This window comes from Pogona vitticeps, chromosome 5, assembly GCF_051106095.1.
Source record: "Pogona vitticeps strain Pit_001003342236 chromosome 5, PviZW2.1, whole genome shotgun sequence".
NCBI classification, from domain to species: domain Eukaryota; kingdom Metazoa; phylum Chordata; class Lepidosauria; order Squamata; family Agamidae; genus Pogona; species Pogona vitticeps.
In genome coordinates this window covers 40,186,406-40,208,135 of record NC_135787.1, presented here as the reverse complement: position 1 = coordinate 40,208,135, position 21,730 = coordinate 40,186,406, and the positions used below count along the sequence as shown (strand labels likewise).

At 41.8% G+C, this 21,730-nt stretch overlaps 1 protein-coding gene across 2 annotated transcripts; it reads right to left on the bottom strand.

Annotated features, from left to right (window-relative positions):
* Window positions 1–497: 497 nt before the first annotated feature.
* ZNF330 (zinc finger protein 330) lies at window positions 498–21,060 on the bottom strand. Of its 2 annotated transcripts, none has more exons than XM_078394729.1 (10): window positions 20,958–21,060; window positions 11,285–11,414; window positions 9,831–9,850; window positions 9,659–9,729; window positions 8,941–9,020; window positions 7,595–7,721; window positions 6,625–6,729; window positions 3,583–3,629; window positions 2,097–2,214; window positions 498–1,589 (listed from the first exon to the last, which is right to left on the bottom strand). In XM_078394729.1, exons 2-10 carry the CDS (start codon window positions 11,402–11,404, stop codon window positions 1,309–1,311), a joined length of 969 nt encoding a protein of 322 aa, XP_078250855.1. In that variant the 5' UTR covers window positions 11,405–11,414; window positions 20,958–21,060; the 3' UTR covers window positions 498–1,308. The 2 variants fall into 2 exon arrangements, with proteins under 2 accessions (XP_078250855.1, XP_078250854.1); XM_078394728.1 differs by having other exon boundaries at window positions 20,924–21,045.
* Window positions 21,061–21,730: the final 670 nt, after the last annotated feature.

Sequence of the window (21,730 nt, the reverse complement as noted above, 5' to 3'; positions counted from 1 at the left end):
AATGGCCGCCCGCTGTGTTTTTGCGCCCTTTCCTCGTTTACCGGGCAGCGAAAATGGCGGCCGCATGGAGGATTTCCGCATAATGGTGAGTTTTTTGCCCACAGGAACGCATTAAACGTGTTTTAATACGTTCCTATGGGCTTTTTTGCCCCACATAGCGACGAATCCACATAGCGACAATTTTTTGGAACGGATTATTGTTGCTATGCGGGGCACCACTGTACTTTGTTTTGTGATGGTCATTAGAAAGTAAATACAGGCTGAATTTGAATGTCTGATTGCTGGGGCACCCAACTCTAGTAAGTCCCTTTGTGTGAAGAAAAGCAGCCCAATATACATACATTCACCTTAATATCCACTTTGACCTTTATACCTTCTGCTTCCTTTATTTCAGGAATATTTAGTAAGGAGACATTTTGTTGACTTGTATTTCTCTGAACAAATATTAATGGACTACTCTTTCACCCACACTAAAACAAAACACAAAGGACACAGAATGAAAGGGTATGATGGACTTTATTCAGTTAAAGGAGGATGCAGTGACATTTTGGTGGTGGTAAAGTTAAGATCAAAATCTTATTTTAGGTTACATGGCAAGTGGTTCTGAATACTACAGTTGAACGTTCCAAAAGAGGCAGGAACTGACAATGTTCCAGAAATACATCACAATAGAATATATTGATCAACTGTACTTATACAAAATGTCAAAGTAACTTTAATCTGAATTTATACATTGACTCCAAAGTTTGCACCAAACAGTTCTCCAAATGTTCAAGCTGAATCAATAAAAATACCTAGTTTTCACAAGACAGCTTTCAATATATATAAAAATAGCAGATACCCATTGCCACCAATACTTACAATTTATAAAAACATGACAGGATCCACCATCAAAATTATTCAAGAAAAATAAGTTTATTATCTATGAATTTACAGAATCAAAAATGATCTTAGCCTCCTCACACCTCTGATACATGTTGAGAAGTGTTATGTTCCCTGGACAAAAAAGTCCATTTTCCTCTCCAGGGTTTCTAATACAGTTGGCCATATGAATACTTTCTTGACATCCTACAATAGCTCCATTCCCTTGCTTCCTACCTGATAGTCCTGCCTTGTTATCTGAAAGACCTTGTCAAGACTTCCATGCCATGCATACAATTCACTAAGCATACACAAAGCTCCTTTCAATGCTAGTTCCAGAATAAGAATGGTTGCAGCCAGACTCTAAAAGCATGTTTACCCAGAAGTAAAGTGCCACTACATTTGAGGAGTGCTTACTTTCACTTCAGGGTGCTTAGGGTTGCAACTTTAGTCAGCAGATTCCTCATAGTGTGCATAGCCACTTGCATAGGTCCTTCCTAAATTCAAGTTAGTGAACACATCAGCCATCTCTGTTTCTGAATCTCTCCCTCCCTCCCCATTTTCCTCCTCTTCTTCCTCCTCTTCTCCTTCATATTCATCATATTCCTCATCCTGATCACCTGTACTAGCTTCTTTGCCACTTGAAAGGTTCTTCCAATAGGCATCATAACCAGAGGCCCCATCAGCTTCTTCACCTCCTGTCTGACGGCCAAATCTCAGAGAGCGTGCTGGGAAAATACAGGGAGGGGAAAAAGCAACATTTCCCACTTATATTTTATCTTATTTTTTTTAAAAAAAATCTGCATATGAAGAAAGGCTGGCATTAAATATTCCACACTAAATGGCATGATACTACTTTCATACACTGAATTGTTATGGATGTAGTCATTAATATGCTAAGAATAAATCATGATTTGTACCTGGTATCACAAAATTAGAAATAGAAAAGAAAATGATTAATTCAAATTAATTCAGTTAGATGCCAGCAAAAGATCCAAGATTAGCGACTGCCCATAGCAATTTTTGGAATTTAAAGACTCCTCTCCCATCAGGTAGCTCAGCTAGTCATCTGAACAATGTCCCCATAGTAAATGTATCAGCTTCAAAATGATACATCAAACAATTGACTGAAAACTGCATCAGACACTCCCTTCTCTTAATCAGATCTTCACACATGTAAGAGGAAAGACCTTCAACAACACTGGTTATAGGAGGCCTTCTGAGTGTGAACTTACTTGACATGCTCAGATCCTTGGTCTCTTGCGTTTCATGCCCGCATTTTGGACAAGGAGGCTCTTTCCCCTTTTCTTGTTTGAAAACCTTACTCCGTGTGTGATCATCACAGAAACATGCCTGGAGGACAATAAAGAAGGCCTTGGCATCATTGGTTTGCAGTGATCAGAGAGTCCCTAACCAATTAAAAATTTAACCCATAGTGTGGCTTTCTCACCATGGCTTACTCTTTCAAGGAGTTTCAAAATCAAACTTTCATGGACCTTTTTGAACATAAATAAGGGCAATCCAGAAAGCAACCCATCTGATTAACAGAAATCATTCTGGCTGGACTTAATTCACTAAATTATCCTTTTACAACAGTGTATGAGGGTAGAGTAAGAGTAAAACAAACAAGTATTTTATATTTGAAATAATTAAATGACAAAATGCAAAGCATGTTTCGGTTGCATCTTTATTATAGCGTTTCACTCTTATGATGTATGAATGACTGTACAATTTTAAAGGAAAATTCTTTTATTAAAAAAGAATAAACTACAGCCAGAATCAACAACTATCCAAAAATAGGACAGATGAGCCAGGATTAGTGAAGACAGAACACATACACTATCCCTCTGATAGACATTAGAAGATTGTGAAGGCTTAGGGGGGTCCTAAAGTTCACAGTGTAAACAAAACAAAAACCACAGTTGGAGGTTCCCAGTGTCTGCACAACTTGCTGCAGTTAACTGAAGAGCCCGTCTGTCTCTCAGTAATATGCCTTGTCATGACTGCACAACTGAGATGCACCCCAGCACCTTGTCAATTAGCCACAATTTGCCACAGCATGCTACACTAGCTATGCATGAACACTAAAAGGATTCTGGCCAACATAACTTTTAATGATACTGAACATCTTCTGTTCTTGTTATTTGAATCCTTTCTTGTTTAAAATGTGCATAGCTTGTATTTTTGGTCAAAGGTGCTTCAAGGTGGCTAATGGTATGGAAGAAACAATAATTTCTCCTTTGTCTACTGAGTCTGTAGTTGGCCCAGACCAGGGCAATAGATTGTTTGGTTGATTGCCTTAGCATGGACAGAACATAATCAGAATCCCAGGTGACACTAGGGGAGGTAGAAGCATAAGAAAATATGATTTCAGCCATACTGGTGGAAGCAGATTGGTGCAGTAGATAGCCAGACAAAGAGGATACCATTTAGTATTTTGAATAAAAAAGGAACCAGCAGAGGGAAAAGGCAGCACTGTGGCCAGAATGAGTAAGGCAATTTTCATATCTGTAGTCTATAAAGAATGGAGAGACGACATCTCATTGCCTTGGCATTAATCCAAGTATAATAGGAACAGGATGCAGACAACTTCTTTGTAAAAGTATCAGAAGACAGTTTTGATGTATCCCTAGCAAAGGATATAACAAGAACTGCTGGCAGCTTTAAAGAAAGAGAATAGCATATCCAATACATCTGCATTAAAACACTTTTGCTTTTTACCTTACAACGGAGACATGAATGCTGCCCAAGCCGATTACAGGAAACACCTATTAGGCAAGATAAAAGGCATGGCTGAATAATGAGATTTTGCAGCTTTGCTCTTTTTCCTTCTAAACCAAGGTCAGCTATTTAGTTCAATGGATAGCTCCGGGCTTTCCATGACTGTGCCTCTTTCAAGCACAAGGAAAACAAGCACTTAGCCTTGGCTTATAGGAAAGTACAGACATTTTTAATGATGGGCCAACATTCCACTCTCCTTCCGCTTCTGGAAGCAGGGAAGCCCTCTTAATTATGTTTATAACCATCTATTTGTACAAGAAGAAGCAGAAAACAGAACTAGCCCAAAAAAAGAAAAGAAAAAAAGGCTGTTATAAGCAGCACTGGAGGAATACAAAGGCACCCTGCTGACCATGAACCAGGGACAATTGCTGAGGCTATGTTTTTGAACTACAACTCACACAATGCTTTAGCCAAGGACTGTCAGGCCTCTGATTGGAAGCCTGGCAGTCCTTGCAGTAATCCAGAAGTGAGCATTGTGTGGCCTTTCAGCTTTTGGGGATGGGCGGAACTACATCTCCACCATCCCTCACCACTGGCTACACTGCCTATGAGTGATAGGAGTTGCAACCCAATAACATCTGCAGAGCTACACATTGCCCCTCCCTCTCCAGAAAAAGTTGAACCAGCTCCAGCCTTCAGGGGCACCCATCAGTACCCAATAAACAGGAAGCTAAGTGGACCTAGGCCTAGCTTAGGCCACAAAGCCTTCCAGCTTAGGCCTTTAGCCAGGGTGAGCCACATTGAAGTACAGTGGTGCCCCGCTTGACAACGATAATCCATTCCAGGAAAATAGCTGTTAAGTGAAATCGTCGTCAAGCGGGAAAAAAACCATTGGAATGCATTGAAAACTGGTTAATGCGTTCCAATGGGGAAATACCCCATAGAGAACCGTCGATCAGCTGTTTAAAATCGCTGTCTTCCGAAGCTTCTGTCCGGAAAACAGCCATTTTGTGAAGGGAGGGAAGTCATTTTGCGAAGGGAAGCCATTTTGCAGAGCTGGAAAAAAAACCATTTTGCGAACAAACGGTTAGCGAAGCAGGGACCTAATCAACGTAAAGTGAAAAAAACCCATAGGAACTATTGTTTTGCGATCAGAAAAAACTCATAGTCAAGCGGGGCACCACTGTATTTATATATCATGTGGGAATCCCAGAATGAAGAATCATGGGATTTGTAGTTCTTAAAAAAACCCAGTGTCTAATCCCTACTTCCCATTTTACTCTGCAGAATGCTTGACATTGACATCTCACAGGAAACCAGAATTACTGATCACTCCTGCTTGGCTCCTACTGTTCGTGAGAGGTTAAGCAAGTCAAAGGGTACTCTTCGCTGTCTAGATTTTGGTCAGCTGCTTCTATCATTACCATTAGCCAGATCCACTAAGGCCTTTGGGAGCTGGAGTTCAACAACATTTGCAGGGCAACAGGTTCCCCAAATAAACCAGAAAGCCTACATCTGTGATTTGACTAGCATTAGGTCTAAAGTAGAAGCTTGCCTTGTTCTCTTATAACAGGGGAGGGCAATTAATTTCTACAGGGGGGGCCACATGAAAAATCTGAACTGTGTTCGGGGGCCAAACCAACTTTACTTAAAAATAAAATTAAACAGTGATGTTATGATTGTTTTTATTTTAAACTTGTTAATCTTCACAAATATTAAATAGGTTTTTTGCAGTATGTTACAGATAAGCAACTGATCAACTTTAGACAAAAAGCTATAAATGGTTTTGATGTTCAAAACTGTCCGCGGGCCGGACAGGAGCGGCCCGCGGGCTGTATGTGGCCCTCGGGCTGCACTTTGCCCAGTTCTCTTATAACAAGCCAGAATCAAAAGCCAAGAACAAAATCTACCTTACATTTCTAGCTTGCTAGGAAAATTATCTTACTAAGCTAAAATTGCAGACGGAAGTTTCCTAGCTTGCTTAGGAGCTTCCATTAGAGACGGGGATATTCATATTTGCATTCATATATGAATATCCCCAATGTAGCTGGACCTAATGAGGGTCCAGCCCCTGAGACCGGACCGTTCACTCACACATCTTGCTGCAGCACCAGTCCCACTCGTCCTTCCAATGGCACCTGGAGTTCCACACTCTTCCCACATGACTGGCCACGCCAGGTAGGGGGCGAGAAGATGAGTCTCCTCACACGGCTGCTGAGTAGCCAGCTGAGTGGGAAGAGCAAAGCTCTTGGTGTCATTGGAAGGATGAGAGGGACCAGCGCTGCAGCAAGACATGTGAGTGGACAGTGTGGCCCCTGTGGGCTGGACCCTCGTTGGGTCCCAGCCACATCAGGGATACTTGTATTTATATACAAATATCCTCATCTCTAAGGATGTGGTGGTGCTGCGAATTAAACTGCAGAAGCCTCTGTGCTGCAAGGTCAGAAGACCAGAAACCGCTAGATCGAATCCACGCGACAGAGTGAGCTCCCGTCGCTTGTTCCAGCTCCTGCCAACCTAGCAGTTCGAAAGCATGTAAATGCGAGTAGATAAATAGGTACCACCATGGTGCGAAGGTAACGGCGTTCCATGTCTAATTACGCTGGCCACATGACCATGGAAACTGTCTACAGACAAACGTTGGCTGCATGGCTTGGAAATGGGGATGAGCACAACACTCTAGAGTCAGACACGGCTGGACTAAATGTCAAGAGGAACCTTTACCTTTACCAGTCCTTATCTCTAGCTTCTACTGGTTCCCAAATTCCTGCCTGCTTATTATTGGCTGAAATAAAGCTTAGGAAAAAGACTTTTGGGGCATTCTGGGAGTCCAAAAGTAATTTTTCCTAGCTTTGTTCCAAACTGGCCCACTGACTGCGACAAATTCCAGACACATTTGTTAATCACAGAATTCAGTACTTACCCTCTTGAATTATTAGCTTAAAATTCACTACTGATGCTCCCTCAGGATTTGAGCTGCACTCTAGAAACAGTTAAAACTGGTTCACCTCTGATAAAAGAAGCTTTAGGAAAATAGCTCACATTTAAAGGTCTCTGCTTCCAGAACCTGGCAGCTGGCCTGATGTTCAAACTGATCATCTTCACAGAGGAAATTATGGCAGAAAGAACAGCTGAATATTCTGCCTCCTATCAGATTCAGAAAGAAAGAATGTAACAGATTTTTTTGAAAAAACATAGCTAGGCTGCATGCCCCTGCCCCACCAAAAGCTATCAGGTACCAGGAAAACCTAACAAAATGAAATTAATGAAACTAACAAAACTTGAAGTTGCCTACAGAATAATCAAATAGTTAATTTGCAAAGCAGGCAAATGTAGTTTTGGACCATGGGCTTTTATGACTGTGGAATTCCCATAATGGAGTAGGTGGGAAGCTTTCAAACTCCATCCTGTGCAATCTATCTAAGGACTGGGCCCTTATTGTCATACACGCAGAAACGGTCAGTGGAGGGAAAGGGTATGTGATTAATTGTTTCCTGAACTAATCCAGTCAACGCAACTTTTAGTATTAACTCTGTCATTAACTCCTTTGTGGAGTGCAGGGTACACAGATGCCTTGCGTGTATCCTTTTTAAATGACATTGATACAATGTGAGATTTGTGTCAGTCGGGCTGTCCAAATCTCATCATCTCCAACTCCCATCACCCCCAATCAACATTACCAATAGTCAGGGATAATGGGGATTCAGGTTCAACACCATCAGGATGGCTGCAGATTCTCCACTCCTGGTGTAGACTTTCACTCATGGAAAAGAGGCACAAGCGCAGGGCCTCCTTCCTGGCTGGGAATCAGCCACTGGTTCATGGAAATTAAATGAAAAACATAGGCAGGGGATTCTTTACCAATTCTAGAACTCTCTGCCTCTGTTTTTCATTTTTAAAGGGGAAGCCAGCAGTAGCAAGGCTTCTACAAAGAGAATATTGTTTTATATTCTTGGAGCTTTAAACATGCAGTTAGAACAGGGAAGAGAAACCTTGTTCATAAACAACTCACCATGGTCCCAGACGCCTCTCTCACACTCAATACACTCTGCATCAGCAAGAGGGCAGATACAAGCATGGCTACTGAGGCATTTCCTGCCATGGCAAACCCAAGCTTCACAGAAATCACAGATGGCTCCCTGCAAAGGAGGAATGAATACGTTACTGTAGACTCTGATTGCCCCCTGTTGACAGACATTTTGAACAGCAGGACATGACGCAGAGCTCGGAAGAGTCACTTCTTTGGATCACAGCTGCCAGAATTCCTAGTGATTATGCTAGCTGCAGGATTCTTGCAATTGTTGCTCAAAATGTTACACACACATTTCCAAGGTGCAAGTGGCAGGAATCATCTGGAGACGGTGAAGCACTAAGAGTTACATCCCAAATGTCTGCTAATAACCTCAGTTTCAAGACTGATTAAACCCCAGTCCTGAAGTAATTAAAAGAAACTGAATTCCACTGATGGTTTTCAGTCCTGCATCCCACTCACAATGCTCACCAACTGGAAGTGCTCAGAAGGAGAAGTCCCGGAGTCAAGCCATCAGCAAATACGATGGAATACTCCAAAGCACATCAACAGGGCTGGACTCCCCTAAAGAGATCAGTCCGTGCTACAACATCTGCTCAACCCGGCTAATCAAAAGTGCGCGCAAGAACCAGCCACTTTGGGCCCAAATCATAGCTTTTGAAAGACTCAAGAGTTTCCCCAAGGTATGGTCTCTTTTCCCACCATTATTCTGAAATAATTTCTCTCACTGCAGGCAATGCTGTGAGACAGAAGAGATCCCTCTCTCCAACTTTTTGCATTTTGGCCCCAATGTGAGCCAATATTACAGATTATCTGTTTTAACAAAGAATGGCCAGAATCCTGGTGGGGTTTGTGCAACTTGCTGCAGCTAATTGATAAGGTGCCAGAGTGCAACTCAACTGTGCAGTCAGCTGCACAAACAGGCATGCAAATGAGCCACTTGAACCTCATATGAACAGCAATAGAATTTCAGCCTGTATTTTATCTCAAAATACATTTTAGCTCCATATCAGCACAAATTGGAAATTTTCTTTTAAAACTACAACCCCTAGAATGTGACAATTATTGCATTTTGCTATAGCAAGACAGGTATGAACTGCAAATCTGCCAGATAATCTCTGCAGCAATGAATTAACCCATCATTTATGTGAAAGCAGGAAACCTAACCAACTTTGGCTTTCCAGATGTTTGGTCTACAATTGCCATGCATGATCCTTTACCACTAGCCATGCTTTGTATTGCTGTTGAGAGCTGCATGCCAGGACCCTTGGGGGACAAAAGATCTTCCACCTGTTTTCTAGATGTGAATCTCCATTTGAGATACATACCACCATGGCAAGGCCTGTGCTGTACACACCAGCATGTTTGATGACACAGTCTGAAGATTTCATCATACATTTTGTCTTTCCTGTTACAGAGGCGAAAGAAGTATATGTTAAAGATTTACAGACCTAACCTACATGCTGTTAAGGAAGATTTGATGGGATTTCAGATATATGGGGGGAAATGACATAGTGTTACAAAATCCTTTTTTAAATGCACCCAGCTGCTTTAAAACAAAGACATTTAGGAGACAGAAGCAGAGGGCTGAGGCATGAAAATGCCACTCCCTTTCCCTACTTGACATACCCCCCCTTCCCCTGAAGGTAAAAGTGATCTCTTCCTAACTTTTGTTGTTGTTCTAAATCCTCACTCAAAGCAGTCTTTCTTTCTTTCTAAAATATGACATGCAACAGTGCCCCAGCCCAGAAATTGGGAACTTTTGTCCCAGCAGATGTTGTCACACTCGCCATCCCCTCTATCAGCCAGACTGATTGAAGGGAATTAAGAGTCCAAAACATCTGGAGCATCAGATGTCTATTTTCCATTAATCTAATTTGCTCTGCCTTAATCTGAGCATGTCACTTCACAACGCCTAAGGACTCAGCAGAACAAAAAGATGGAGGTGTTTACATAATACAACAAGATGGTTTTACAGACAGACCTACTGCATTAACATTTAGTTACAATTAAGAGAAATACCCTGGTAAAACAATGTACACTTACCACATTGTGCACAAAGAGGCAACTTTTGAACAGAACTGCAAAAGTAGCAGAAGGCTCTATTTTTCTGCCGTCTGTCAGAATACAAAACAATGAAACAAATAATAGAACAAAACATGTTCTGAATACTGCAAAAAGGTTATATTTAAGGAAAATACTGAAAATGAATATTTACCTTTGACATTTATCACATTCCTGTAAGAGAAGGAAATAATTTGCTTTTAGGAATTTCTATTTAAACTTGACAAATTTGTGAATTAAACTGACATTTTACAGCACTGTGCAAAAGGAAATTAAGTTTCATTTTCCTCACTAACAATAGAAGAGGCAGATTACCCACTGTCTATGATCTCTGGATACTGCTTGGCATTTTGGTAGGACTTGGACAATCTTTCATCACATTGAGTGTGGAATATGACATTTCATACACTGCAGTCTCATTTCTATTAACACAGCTCAGCAGCCTTTTGTTCCTCTCTAAAGCCTCAGGCAACTCAAAACATATTATAAAAGTGCAAAGGTCGGTGCCACTAGAGGCAGAGTACCTGCCTTGCATCTATTTATTTATAATTAAATAATAAATATTTATAATTAAAAGTGTTAATGTTGACATATAAAGCCCTAAATGGTTTAGGACCTCAATAACTAGCGGAATGCCTTCTCCCACCTAGATCTACTCGAATCACTCGATATAGCCAGGAAAGGCGGCCGAGGAGCCTAACGCCAAGAGGGAGGCCTGGAAAGAAAGAACAAGAAGAAACTGGGCCTTCTTGGCAGTGGGCCCTTGACTTTGGAATAAACTTCCATTGGAAATTCGCCTGGCACCCTTGCTGGGTGTTTTTAAGAGCCAACTTAAGACCTGGCTCTTTAGGCAGGCCTCCCCTCCGGTCACTACAGTACTTGCTTTTCGATCTTAACTTTTATTTTGCTTTTTCATCTTGAATGCCACTAATATTATTGATTTGAATTGTTGTTTAATTGTTTATATGTTGTTTTCATGCTTCTACTGTAAGCCGCCCAGAGTAGACGTAGTCTAGATGAGCGGGATACAAATCTAGTAAATAAATAAATAAATTTCAACTACTATTAAGATCCCACCTTATCGTAGAATGACTGAGTTGGGGCCTATAGGGCCATCGAGTCCAACCTCATCTTCAGTTAAAGCAGGATTATTTGGCCAGCAAATTGCTGCTGGATTGCAACCCCCATCACTCCTTGTCAAGAAAGGCAATTAGGAGGCATGGTGCGAGCCACAGTCCAACATCCAGAAGGTTACGGTACATATACCCCTCCTTGAGTTATAGCATCTCAGCCAGGATCCATAAGCTTTGGCTTGGGCCAGTAAAAAACTCTACTCATAACTGTCAGTGAATTTTCTCTTCTGCAGGTCTGCTGTACATGCCAGAGAGGAATAGGTTTTGGTGTTGCTGGAAGAGGGCAATAATTTCCAAAGGCTTCAATTTTTTCCATTTGTATTTTATAAGGTTTCAAGGTTATGAATACAGAAACTATCTTCATTTGTATTAGTCTTATAAACACTAAGAAAGTGTTTGTGGTCAGAAGAGAAAATTTTAACCAAAGTTTGTATTGTATTTGTATCTCAAAGATAAGAAATGCATAATGATTTACCATTGAAGCATTACAGGGATGTTTTGCCAGATCAACATTGCCCCTGGAAGCTCGAATCTGTTTCTCGCGTTCTTTACGATTCTCAGCCTTCTTCCGAGCACCTGTCTTCTTTTTTGGCATCTTTCACTTTCTGGAAGACCAAAGGTTGTTTAGCAAATTTCTGGGAGAGGGGATAAACATTGTCTTATTATCTTGTCAAAAGTAATTGATCCCTCATTTTCAGCCATGACACCTGTCTGTTTTTAGATGTTTCATTAATATGACAGCAATTTAGTTCAGATGGAATCTTAGATCCTTGGATGGTGCTGGATTACAATTCCCACCATCCCCAGGCAGTAATGGTTTGGTATCATGGGAGACATGCAACAGCATCCAAAGACCCAAGGCTGGGAGCTGCTGCTTTATAGTCCCAAAACCAACTCAAGAGCCTATAGAAAGAAGATAAAGTATTAGATCTCCTGAGAAATCTGTATGTGGGACAGGAAGCAACAGTTAGAACTGGATATGGAACAACTGATTGGTTCAAAATTGGGGAAGGAGTATGACAAGGCTGTATATTGATCCTCTGCTTATTTAACTTATATGCAGAATACATCATGCGAAAGGCTGGACTGGAGGAATCCCAAGCCGGAATTAAGATTGCTGGAAGAAACATCAACAACCTCAGATATGCAGATGATACCACTCTGAGGGTAGGTGAGGAGGAATTAAAGAACCTCTTAATGAGGGTGAAAGAGGACAGCGCAAAAAATGGTCTGAAGCTCAACATCAAAAAAACTAAAATCATGGCCACTGGTCCCATCACCTCCTGGCAAATAGAAGGGAAGATGCAGAGGCAGTGACAGATTTTACTTTCTTGGGCTTACTGATCAGTGCAGATGGTGACAGCAGCCACAAAATCAAAAGATGCCTGCTTCTTGGGAGGAAAGCGATGACAAACCTAGACAGCATCTTAAAAATCAGGGACATCACCTTGCCGACAAAGGTCCACATAGTTAAAGCTATGGCTTTTCCAATAGCGATGTATGGAAGTGAGCGCCGGACCATAAAGAAGGCTGACCTCCAAAGAATTGATGCTTTTGAATTGTGGTGCTTGAGGAGACTCTTGAAAGTCCCCTGGACTGCAAGGAGAACAAACCTATCCATTCTAAAAGAAATCAACTCTGGGTGCTTGCTGGAAGGACAAATCCTGAAGCTGAGGCTCCAATACTTTGGCCATCTCATGAGAAGAGAAGACCCCCTAGAAAAGCCCCTGATGTTGTGAAAGTGTGAAGGCAAGAGGAGAAGGGGACGACAGAGGACGAGATGGTTAGTGTCATCAAAGCTACCAACATGAATTTGACCCAACTCCGGGAGGCAGTGGAAGACAGGAGGACCTGGCAAGCTCTGGTCCATGGGGTCACAAAGAGTCAGACACGACTTAACGACTAAACAACAACAACAAAGTGTTAGATGAAAACTAATCAAGTGGCTCATGAAAGACACAGGTGAAGGAACCAAGAGACAGCACCTAAATAGGAAAACAAATAACTGCTGTGAAGGTAGTTTAATAAGGATGTTCTCAGATTGCAGGCATCAGATTCTGATTTAGTCACTGGAAAAGCATCTACAATCCAGTTACAACACTTAACACTCTATGGACTGGACTCCCTAGACAAACCTCAGGGCCATAATTCTCTATCAAAAGTGTTCCTCCATGGTACTGTAGTGGTTGGCATGATGGTCTGAATCATGGAGGAAGGTTGAGGCCTATCATTAACCAAAGCAATTTACTTGAAACATTAAGAATTACAGTAAGACATTGGAATGGGAAAAAAGCAGGGAGATGTTGGTGTTATGTAAACCAGACAACCAGCCCTGCATACCTTATGTTGGCCTGTTACTTTTGTGTGTGTGTGGGGGGGGGATGTCCCTTCACAAAGAGCAAGGTTAAGATTTCTCTATACGAAGAATGAAGGATAGGCAGCATCTTGTCTTTTGTCTCCAAACAACTTGGGCTGGCTCTGCATGCAGCATTCACTGCTGTAAATCTTATGTACATCACGGAGCACATTCTGTAGGTCAGTAGAGAGAGGGAAAGCTTCAGTCAGCCCAAGTACCTTATGCCTCACTAGATCTTTCTGCAGCAATCATATCCTTCCCTAGATCTTTGTCCAGTGATCATAAGGAACCCTTCAATTTGTAAAGCTTATGGGCAGATTCTTACTCAACAGCTCAGTTCCCATGCTTCTGGTTACTGTAACAATACAGTACCAAGATTACAGACTAACACGAGGCACTAATTTTTAAATATTATAAATTTAATAGCCTTTGGAAAAAAACAACACTTTGTACTACACTTGCATACTTTCAATCACACAAGGCCAACTGTTCTCAGCCTATAGTCCTCGAGGTGTTTTGGATTTTGACTCCTGGAAGTCCCACTCGGCATAGTCAATGCTTCAGGACTGTAGGGACCAGAAATAAAAAATATCTAAAGGGCCAAGGCATAAATGAATTCCTCTCCATCACCTGGTTTTACACAGTTACTGCTACCTGCTACTAGGAGCCCTTAGCCGCCCCCACCCAGTATTTTCCTCACAGGTCATCCACACCAGTGGTTCTTAACCTTTTTGAAAGAAACGCCCCCTTGAGCCATTGAGGAAGTTATCATCGCCCCCCTCCCCACGGTGATGATATCTATCTATCTATCTATCTATCTATCTATCTATCTATCTATCTATCTATCTATCTATCTATCTATGACACTTAAATCCAATGACCCCTGAAAACAAAATTCAATTCCAAGAAAATGAAATGCCCCCCAAAAGTAACATTTAATGATTTAGTTGCAAGCAAATTTTAAGATGCAAAAAGAAATATTAAAAAGGACATAAAAACAAACTGCAATGCAGGAATTAAAACTTTCAAGACAAAAACTCTGAAACTAAATTAAGATTGGAGGAAAATATATATTCATGCACACTGTAGAAAGGCTGTAGCCATCTTCACAGGTTTGGCTTGCTCCAGTGCCCCCCTACCGCCCCCTTCTGCTCCAGTGCCCCCACACCGCCCCTTTTCATTCTACTGCCCCCCTGAAAAATGAAATCGCCCCCTGGGGGGCATTATCGCCCATGTTAAGAACCACTGATCCACACCATACTAAAGAAAACCATATATTTCTTATTACCAGTGTTGGGTTTTTTATAATTCACATAAATTGGTTAGCTTGGTCCTTAGTTTCTCACATTGTGTATAAATTGCATTAAAAAGTCATACTTTATATTCAGAGTTGCATTCCAAGATGCCGCTGGCAGCAATCATTATTCTGTAGAATGACATTTATGACACCGCATACCCAGTATTACATTATAACCCAGGTTTCTTTCCTGTTTAATGTCAATTTAGCAATAAGGGATTCAATCTTTAGTATTTATACATATAATTCTAGGCATTTATTATGTGACTTGAAGCAGTTTCATGGCAATTCATGAAAAAAATTCCAAAACTTCAAAAATGCCAAGGCAGTATAGACAGTAAGGTAAAGGTTCCTCTTGACATTTAGTCCAGTTGTGTCTGACTCTAGGGTGCTGTGCTCATTCTCATTTGCAAGCCGTAGAGCCAGCGTTTGTCCGAAGACCATTTCTGTGGTCACATGGCCAGTGCAACTAGACACACAACGCTGTTAGATAAATAGGTGGTACCTATTTATCTACTCGCATTTTTACATGCTTTCGAACAGCTAGGTTGGCAGGAGCTGGGACAGGCAACGGGAGCTCACCTCGTTGCGTGGATCCGATCTTATGACGGCTGGTCTTCTGATCTTGCAGCACAGAGGCTTCTGCGGTTTAACCCGCAGAGCCACCACGTCCCTGTGTATAGACTGTAAGCAACACTATAGTCTGGAATTCTTTCCTCTGTCACACACTCAGAGGATTGTACAAATATTATGAACTTCAGTTAGCTTTTCTATTGGTTGCTGCTAAAATCTCTTCTTGAAAGATGCAAAAATGTCCCTAACTAAACTATGGAATTATATCACAATGGATTAAATTGACTAATTATATATAAGAGTGCAGAGAAAAGGCAAGGGCAAAATAATTACAGTGTTGACAGTTAACAGTTAGCTCCACATATCTCAATCTAAAACAGTGGAGTGTCAAGTTATGAGATTTCTTTTGTTAACCAGAAATTGAGCTAAATCCAATTGTTAGTCCCAGTTAAAGCAATCTTTTGAATCAATGGCGCACACACATATGCATCTTTTGTGCATCTGCTTTAATTGGGATGAACAACTGAATATAGCTAGAGAACTGAATAATATATCATAATTTCAATATAATACTGAAATTATACTTATGTTTATGTACCACATATTCTGATTTTTATTGTTATTTTATAAGGTGTCTGTATACTTGTGTTGTTACTTGTAATTTATTTATGCATCTTTTTTAAAAAAGAGCCCAAATTTAACAGCATACTTCCACCAATGAGACTACTTTGACACCCCCCCCCTTCAACCATCTTCTCTTAGGCCACCACAGAAGGTGAAAGGAGGTGAAGAAATCTCAGTCAAACTGGCAGTCAGTTGCTAGTGTAATGCTGAATTAAAGGCAAGGAAGAACAAGTGCTTATTAAAATTGTGCTCAAAGCAAGGCAACTAACAAAAATGTGAAGCATGGTATTCCTATCCAGTCAATACATCTGCCAATATGAGAAACATTTGTAATAAACATTTAAAGTAATTTGGAATAAGAAGCTGATGGCATACACCAAAATCCAGGTCTATAGAGCCTGTGTCCTGAGCACACTCCTGTATTGTATTGAGTCCTGGACCCTATCTGCACGGCAGGAGAGAAAGCTGAATACGTTCCATATGTGTTGTCTCCGACGCATTTTTGGTATCACCTGGCAGGACAATGTCCCAAATAGAGTAGTCCTAGAACAAGCTGGAATTTTTAGCATGTATACATTACTGAAACAGCACCGTGTATGTTGTGGGCATGTCGTGAGAATGGCTCCTGTATGGAGAATTAGTGCAGGGAAATCGCCCCAGAGGGAGACCACAGCTGCGATACAAGGACATCTGCAAGTGGGATCTGAAGGCCTTAGGAATGGACCTCAACAGATGGGAAGCCTTGACATCCAAGCGTTCAGCCTGGAGGCAGACAGTGCATCATGGCCTCTCACAGTTTGAAGAGACACTTGTCCAGCAGGCCGAGGCAAAGAGGCAGTCCCGAAACCAGCAAAACCAGGGAGCTGGACAGGGGACAGATTTATTTATTTATTTATTTATTTTATATCCCGCCTATCTAGTCCCTCAGGACCACTCGATTGTAGTTGTCTTCAGTGTGGAAAAGATTGTCACTCTCAAATTGGCCTTCTCAGCCACACTAAATGCTGTTCCAAGACCTCCATACAGAGCAAGTTACCATAGTCTCTCGAGACTGAAGGATGCCTATTACTAAGCATGTTTTCAATTGTACAACTGCAATGTAAAACTCAATAAAATGTCAGCATTCTCTAGTCCCTCATCTGTTTTAGCAAGCTACTGATTAACAGCACAAGCTGTGAGTCAGATGAGACATCAGAATGGGAACTTCAGTCATAAACAGGGAAAGCAAAATAATTTGTGCAATAACTTCATTTATGTGATAGGAATATACTGGCCTTCCTCACAAAACTTTTGGAGGAATTACTGAGAATCTCCATGAAATACTTTGACCACTGGAGAGTATATGCTACGAAGCTCTATATTACTAGTATTGAAATAAATTCTAAGTCAAATTCGATATATTAGAAGCGAGAATAATATTCTCCATATTCTGTAGCACATCCCTCATATAGTAAAAATCATGGCATTTCAACGATGTGTAGACATCATGATATGAATTACTGTACCTCAGTTTGTCCATATTATACACTTTGTCAGATTTATACTGCTTTTAAGCAAAGATATTGCAACAGGTACAACACAAACTGTTAAATTATATATGAGTCTGCTCTATAGTTTCTGGAGGCCTTTTGTGAAAAAAAAACAAAGCCTACAATGGCTGAAATCCTTCTGCAAGGCTCACGCATTGTGATGATGCCATCAGCAGTAAGGTAAAGATAAAGATTCCCCTTGACAATTTTGTCCAGTTGTGTCCGACTCTAGGCAGCGGTGCTCATCTCCGTTTCCAAGCCATAGAGCTAGCATTTCTCCACAGACAATCCTCCGTGGTCATGTGGCGAGTGTGACTAGACACAGAACGCCATTTACCTTCCCACTGAGGTGGTACCTATTTATCTACTTGCATTTTTGCATGCTTTTGAACCGCTAGGTTGGCGGCAGCTGAGACAAGCAACAAGGGCTCACTCCGTCGCGTGGATTCGATCTTACGACTGCTGGTCTTCTGACCTTGCAGCAGAGGCTTCAGCGGTTTAACCCGCAGTGCCAGCATATCCCTCTGGGTCGTGGCATTATATAAATGTGCAGGTGGAGTTGTGCAACAGGATTTCATTCATTATTTACCATGTAGCTCATTGATTATAATAAATTTCAACAGCAACATACTGTACCAGGTAAATGGATAGTTAACAATGTCCACCCCTGACAGTTTTCAATTTATTTGCATAAATGTGAACCATGGTATTCCTTATGTGATATATTTTACGTGGTTCTTTTTATGATAATTTCCTTCCACCTGCATTCTTGTAGAAGTCTGATCCCTGATATTTAGTTTGTTGGCACTACACAGTTATAGCAGATTGTTATCGTTCTGACATCATTCCATCTTGTGCAGTCCTGCTATTTCTAGCTTAGTGAAGTACTTGGACTTCTCTGCTAGCCAGTCCTCATGCACTTCCCTGACTTACAACAGCACCTCACCACAAAGTTTCCAAGAGATGATACAGCTACGGCTGCTATGGCAGTTAAAGTGATATTAAAAAGATACAACGATATAGTGTAGATACACTTTTGATCAGAACACCTACACAACCAATTTGTTCAGACTAACTGATACAATCTTGGACATATACTCTTAAGAAATAGTCAACAATCAGCAACAGAGACATATTGCAAAAAGAAGACTTAAGAGCCTTTTGACAAGTGTTCAGGTACCACCATAAAAATGTCATTTCCCAGCCTTCTCCATTAAGGATAGTGTCTACTGGAAAAGTGCAGTGCTTGCTTTGAATGTGGTAGTCCCAAAGTCATAATATAGAAAGCCACCATCAACATTTTTAATTTATAGGAATGCACACCTTATTAATGAAGCAAGTAGCCTTCACCACAAATCTAAATTCTGGGGAAGTGAAACGTCTACCTCTGATTCTCCCGGAATCATAGAAATGAAGCTACAGGAAGTTTCTTGTGTTTATGTTGCTCATCCCACTTCACAGAAAGACCCAACACATTTACAGTTACCGGATTACCAATACAACAAGTGACTTTCCATCAAAACTGTACCCCATAGCAGTTACTGTACTGTTAATCACTGTAGGTATGCAAAAATAGTCTAGGAGGAACACAAGTCTTTTGTAACAATTATTAGGAATGTGATCTTTCACAATGTGTAGCCTGTATAATTAAATTGTAAACCGCCCGGAGAGTGCTTGTAGCGCTATGGGGCGGTATATAAGTCCAATAAATAAATAAATAAATAAATAAATAAATCCCCATGTCATCTCCTACTGACCCTACCTACTAAGAAATGCTTCTAAACAAATGTATTTCTTTGGAAAAACAGGCTGTTTCTACCACAAGGTGGGCCCAACTGTTTTGAGAGAGGGATGGTAGGCTATTACATGTAAAACACTGAGACTGTCCCTGAACATATAGTGATTGCTAAATACCAGATATTGCACATTATTAATTGTAACTTTATATATGACACTCTGGAGGTACTATTGCTAAACATTCTATAAAATCGAGATTAGGAGGGAAGGCATCCTCAGGCCATTTTAGTTAGAGTGTATTTCACAACAAGAGCACACAGAATCAAGAGAGAGGTACTTTATTTGAATAGTATAGTAAGGCATCAAGGTCAGCCCCTGTGCAAATAAACACTAAGAGACAACAACTCACTAGTAATACAGTAATATGCTTTGCAAACCAAAAGGACTGACATTCAATGCCTGTTTTCTCTGAATGTGTGTGTGTTTAGTCGTTTAGTCGTGTCCGACTCTTCGTGACCCCATGGACCAGAGCACGCCAGGCCCTCCTGTCTTCTACTGCCTCCCGGAGTTGTGTCAGGTTCATGTTGGTTGCTTCGCAGACACTGTCCAGCCATCTCATCCTCGGTCGTCCCCTTCTCCTTTTGCCATCACACCTTCCTAACATCAAGGTTTTTTCCAAGGACTCTTTTCTTCTCATGAGATGGCCAAAGTACTGGAGCCTCAGCTTCAGGATCTGTCCTTCAAGTGAGCATTCAGGGTTGATTTCCTTTAGAACTGATAGGTTTGTTCTCCTTGCAGTCCAGGGGATTCTCAAGAGTCTCCTCCAGCACCACAATTCAAAGGCATCAATTCTTCGGCGGTCTGCTTTCTTTATGGTCCAGCTCTCACTTCCATACATCACGACAGGAAAAACCATAGCTTTGACTATTCGGACTTTTGTTGGCAAGGTGATGTCTCTGCTTTTCAAGATGCTGTCAAGATTTGTCATCGCTTTCCTCCCAAGAAAACTATTTCTCTGAAATAGGACTATTTCTCTGAATAGTCCTGCAGAATAAATTCCTGTCTGGAACACTGCAGAGCTTCTGCCAGCCAGAGTAGAGTGTAAGAGGTCAATGAGTAGGTGATTCTTTATAAGGTTGCTTCCTATGTTTCAAACTCTAACCCAGATGTCAGCAGTTTCAAAAAGTTTCGAACTCTTCCATTCTCTGCTTCTGTTATTTTTCTAGTTGCCATAATTTTACCAAACTTTCCACAAGTTTATGCTACTTATTGATTTGGCTCACATAAGCAAGCAAACAAATAACCGTATAATTTGCAGACTTCAGAGCAGAACCGCTGGGGTTTTTGGATCGTATCCTAGTTCCTGATATAGACCTTTACAGATTCAGAAGCAGGCAAAAGAATTTAGCTCTGCTCGCTTCACAAAATAAAAAGCCTATCCTCCCATCAAGCTTGTAAGCAAACCCGCATGTGATTTCCAAACCTGATCAACCCGTTCCAGCAAAGTCTCGATTGGTTTCTCCGCAGGCCTAGCCGACTCATCACTGCGCTCTAAACCAAATAGTACTGTACGGGCATGATAAAAAGATCGACATCTAAATACGAAAAACTTCCGACAAGAGGAGAAAGAGGATTGCGGGGGGGGGGGGGGGGAAGGAAAAAAAAAGTTCAAACAGGTATTTTGAAAACAACTTGTCCAATCCCATTTGGAGGACCGACCGACGAACCATCCTAGCTGCGAGACAGCTGTAAGAGCCGCCCTCCCAACAATAACTTCGCACCTGCGGGGCGCCAAAGGCTTTTGTTCCAACTGCCTCTCCCGAGAGGTACACGGCGGTGCACCCCTGCACCCCCTTCTCCACCCCCACGCCGCCGCCGACATCTACCCACGGGGCTCCTGCCTTGCATTTCCCCCCCCCCCGCTCCATTTCATGAAAAGCCACGCGGCGCAACAGCTGAGGCGCCCTGATTCCGCCGCGCGCTCCACCTCCCGCTCACCTCGAGCCGCTCCACCGGACCGACCACGACTCACCAGCCACCCGGAAGAGGGACACGCGAGCCCGGCCGGCGGGTCCTGTGATTTGCTCGTCTGGGGGGGGGGGGGAAAGCCACTAGTTACCAGCGCGCATGTGCGAAAGACCTGCGCATACTCTGTAACAGCAGTTGTTGGCGCTTCCTCCCTCTCTTTTGCCCTTAGTCGCAGGAAAGGGTTCCTTTCTGTTACCATTCCAAGAGATTGGGGGTGGGGGATGTAGGCGGGGGCTCCTTAAAAGGGAGTGAGAAGTAAACAAGTTTTTCCTGTGTTTAGAAAGTATGCCGTGTTAGTTTAAAAGCTCTCTGACCTTCTTACCAGGGGCTTTGCAGTTGAAGTGGACCATGGAAAAACCGTTTCCCCCATTCCAGTCTTTTTTTGACAGGGCAGCCTTTAGCCTTCAATTTCAAGGAGACGGAGTTTTCCAGCGAAAAAAATGCCTGAAGGAGGGGTACTGACCTCTCAACAGCACCCTTGGGTGGGAGGTGTAATTCTTCACCCTCTAGATATGGTCCAGCAGGACAGCTTTTGTGTAATGAGCTTAAAGACTATTAAAGTCAATGGGTCTGCCTCTCCCCAGTAGTATGACCGATAAGGAACTGAGAGTAGTACTCAACTGGCCGCCTAGAGTAGTCCACCGCGACTAGATAGGCGGGATATAAATTAAATAAAATAAAAAATAAATAAAAGTAAAGCATAGTGTCTTGGTGAATGTTGAACTGGGACCTGGAAGATCCAGGTACTAATCTACCATGGATTGATCTTGGAAGTGT

Bases quoted from the DNA above. Each gene is read 5' to 3' on its own strand.
- ZNF330 (XM_078394729.1), bottom strand. From the start codon at position 11,404: ATGCCAAAAAAGAAGACAGGTGCTCGGAAGAAGGCTGAGAATCGTAAA. The intron at 9,021-9,658 runs GTAAGTGTACAT...CCTCTGTAACAG, and splicing joins GCCTCTTTGTGCACAATGTG to GAAAGACAAAATGTATGATG. The intron at 7,722-8,940 runs GTATGTATCTCA...CCTCCTTTGCAG, and splicing joins GCACAGGCCTTGCCATGGTG to GGAGCCATCTGTGATTTCTG.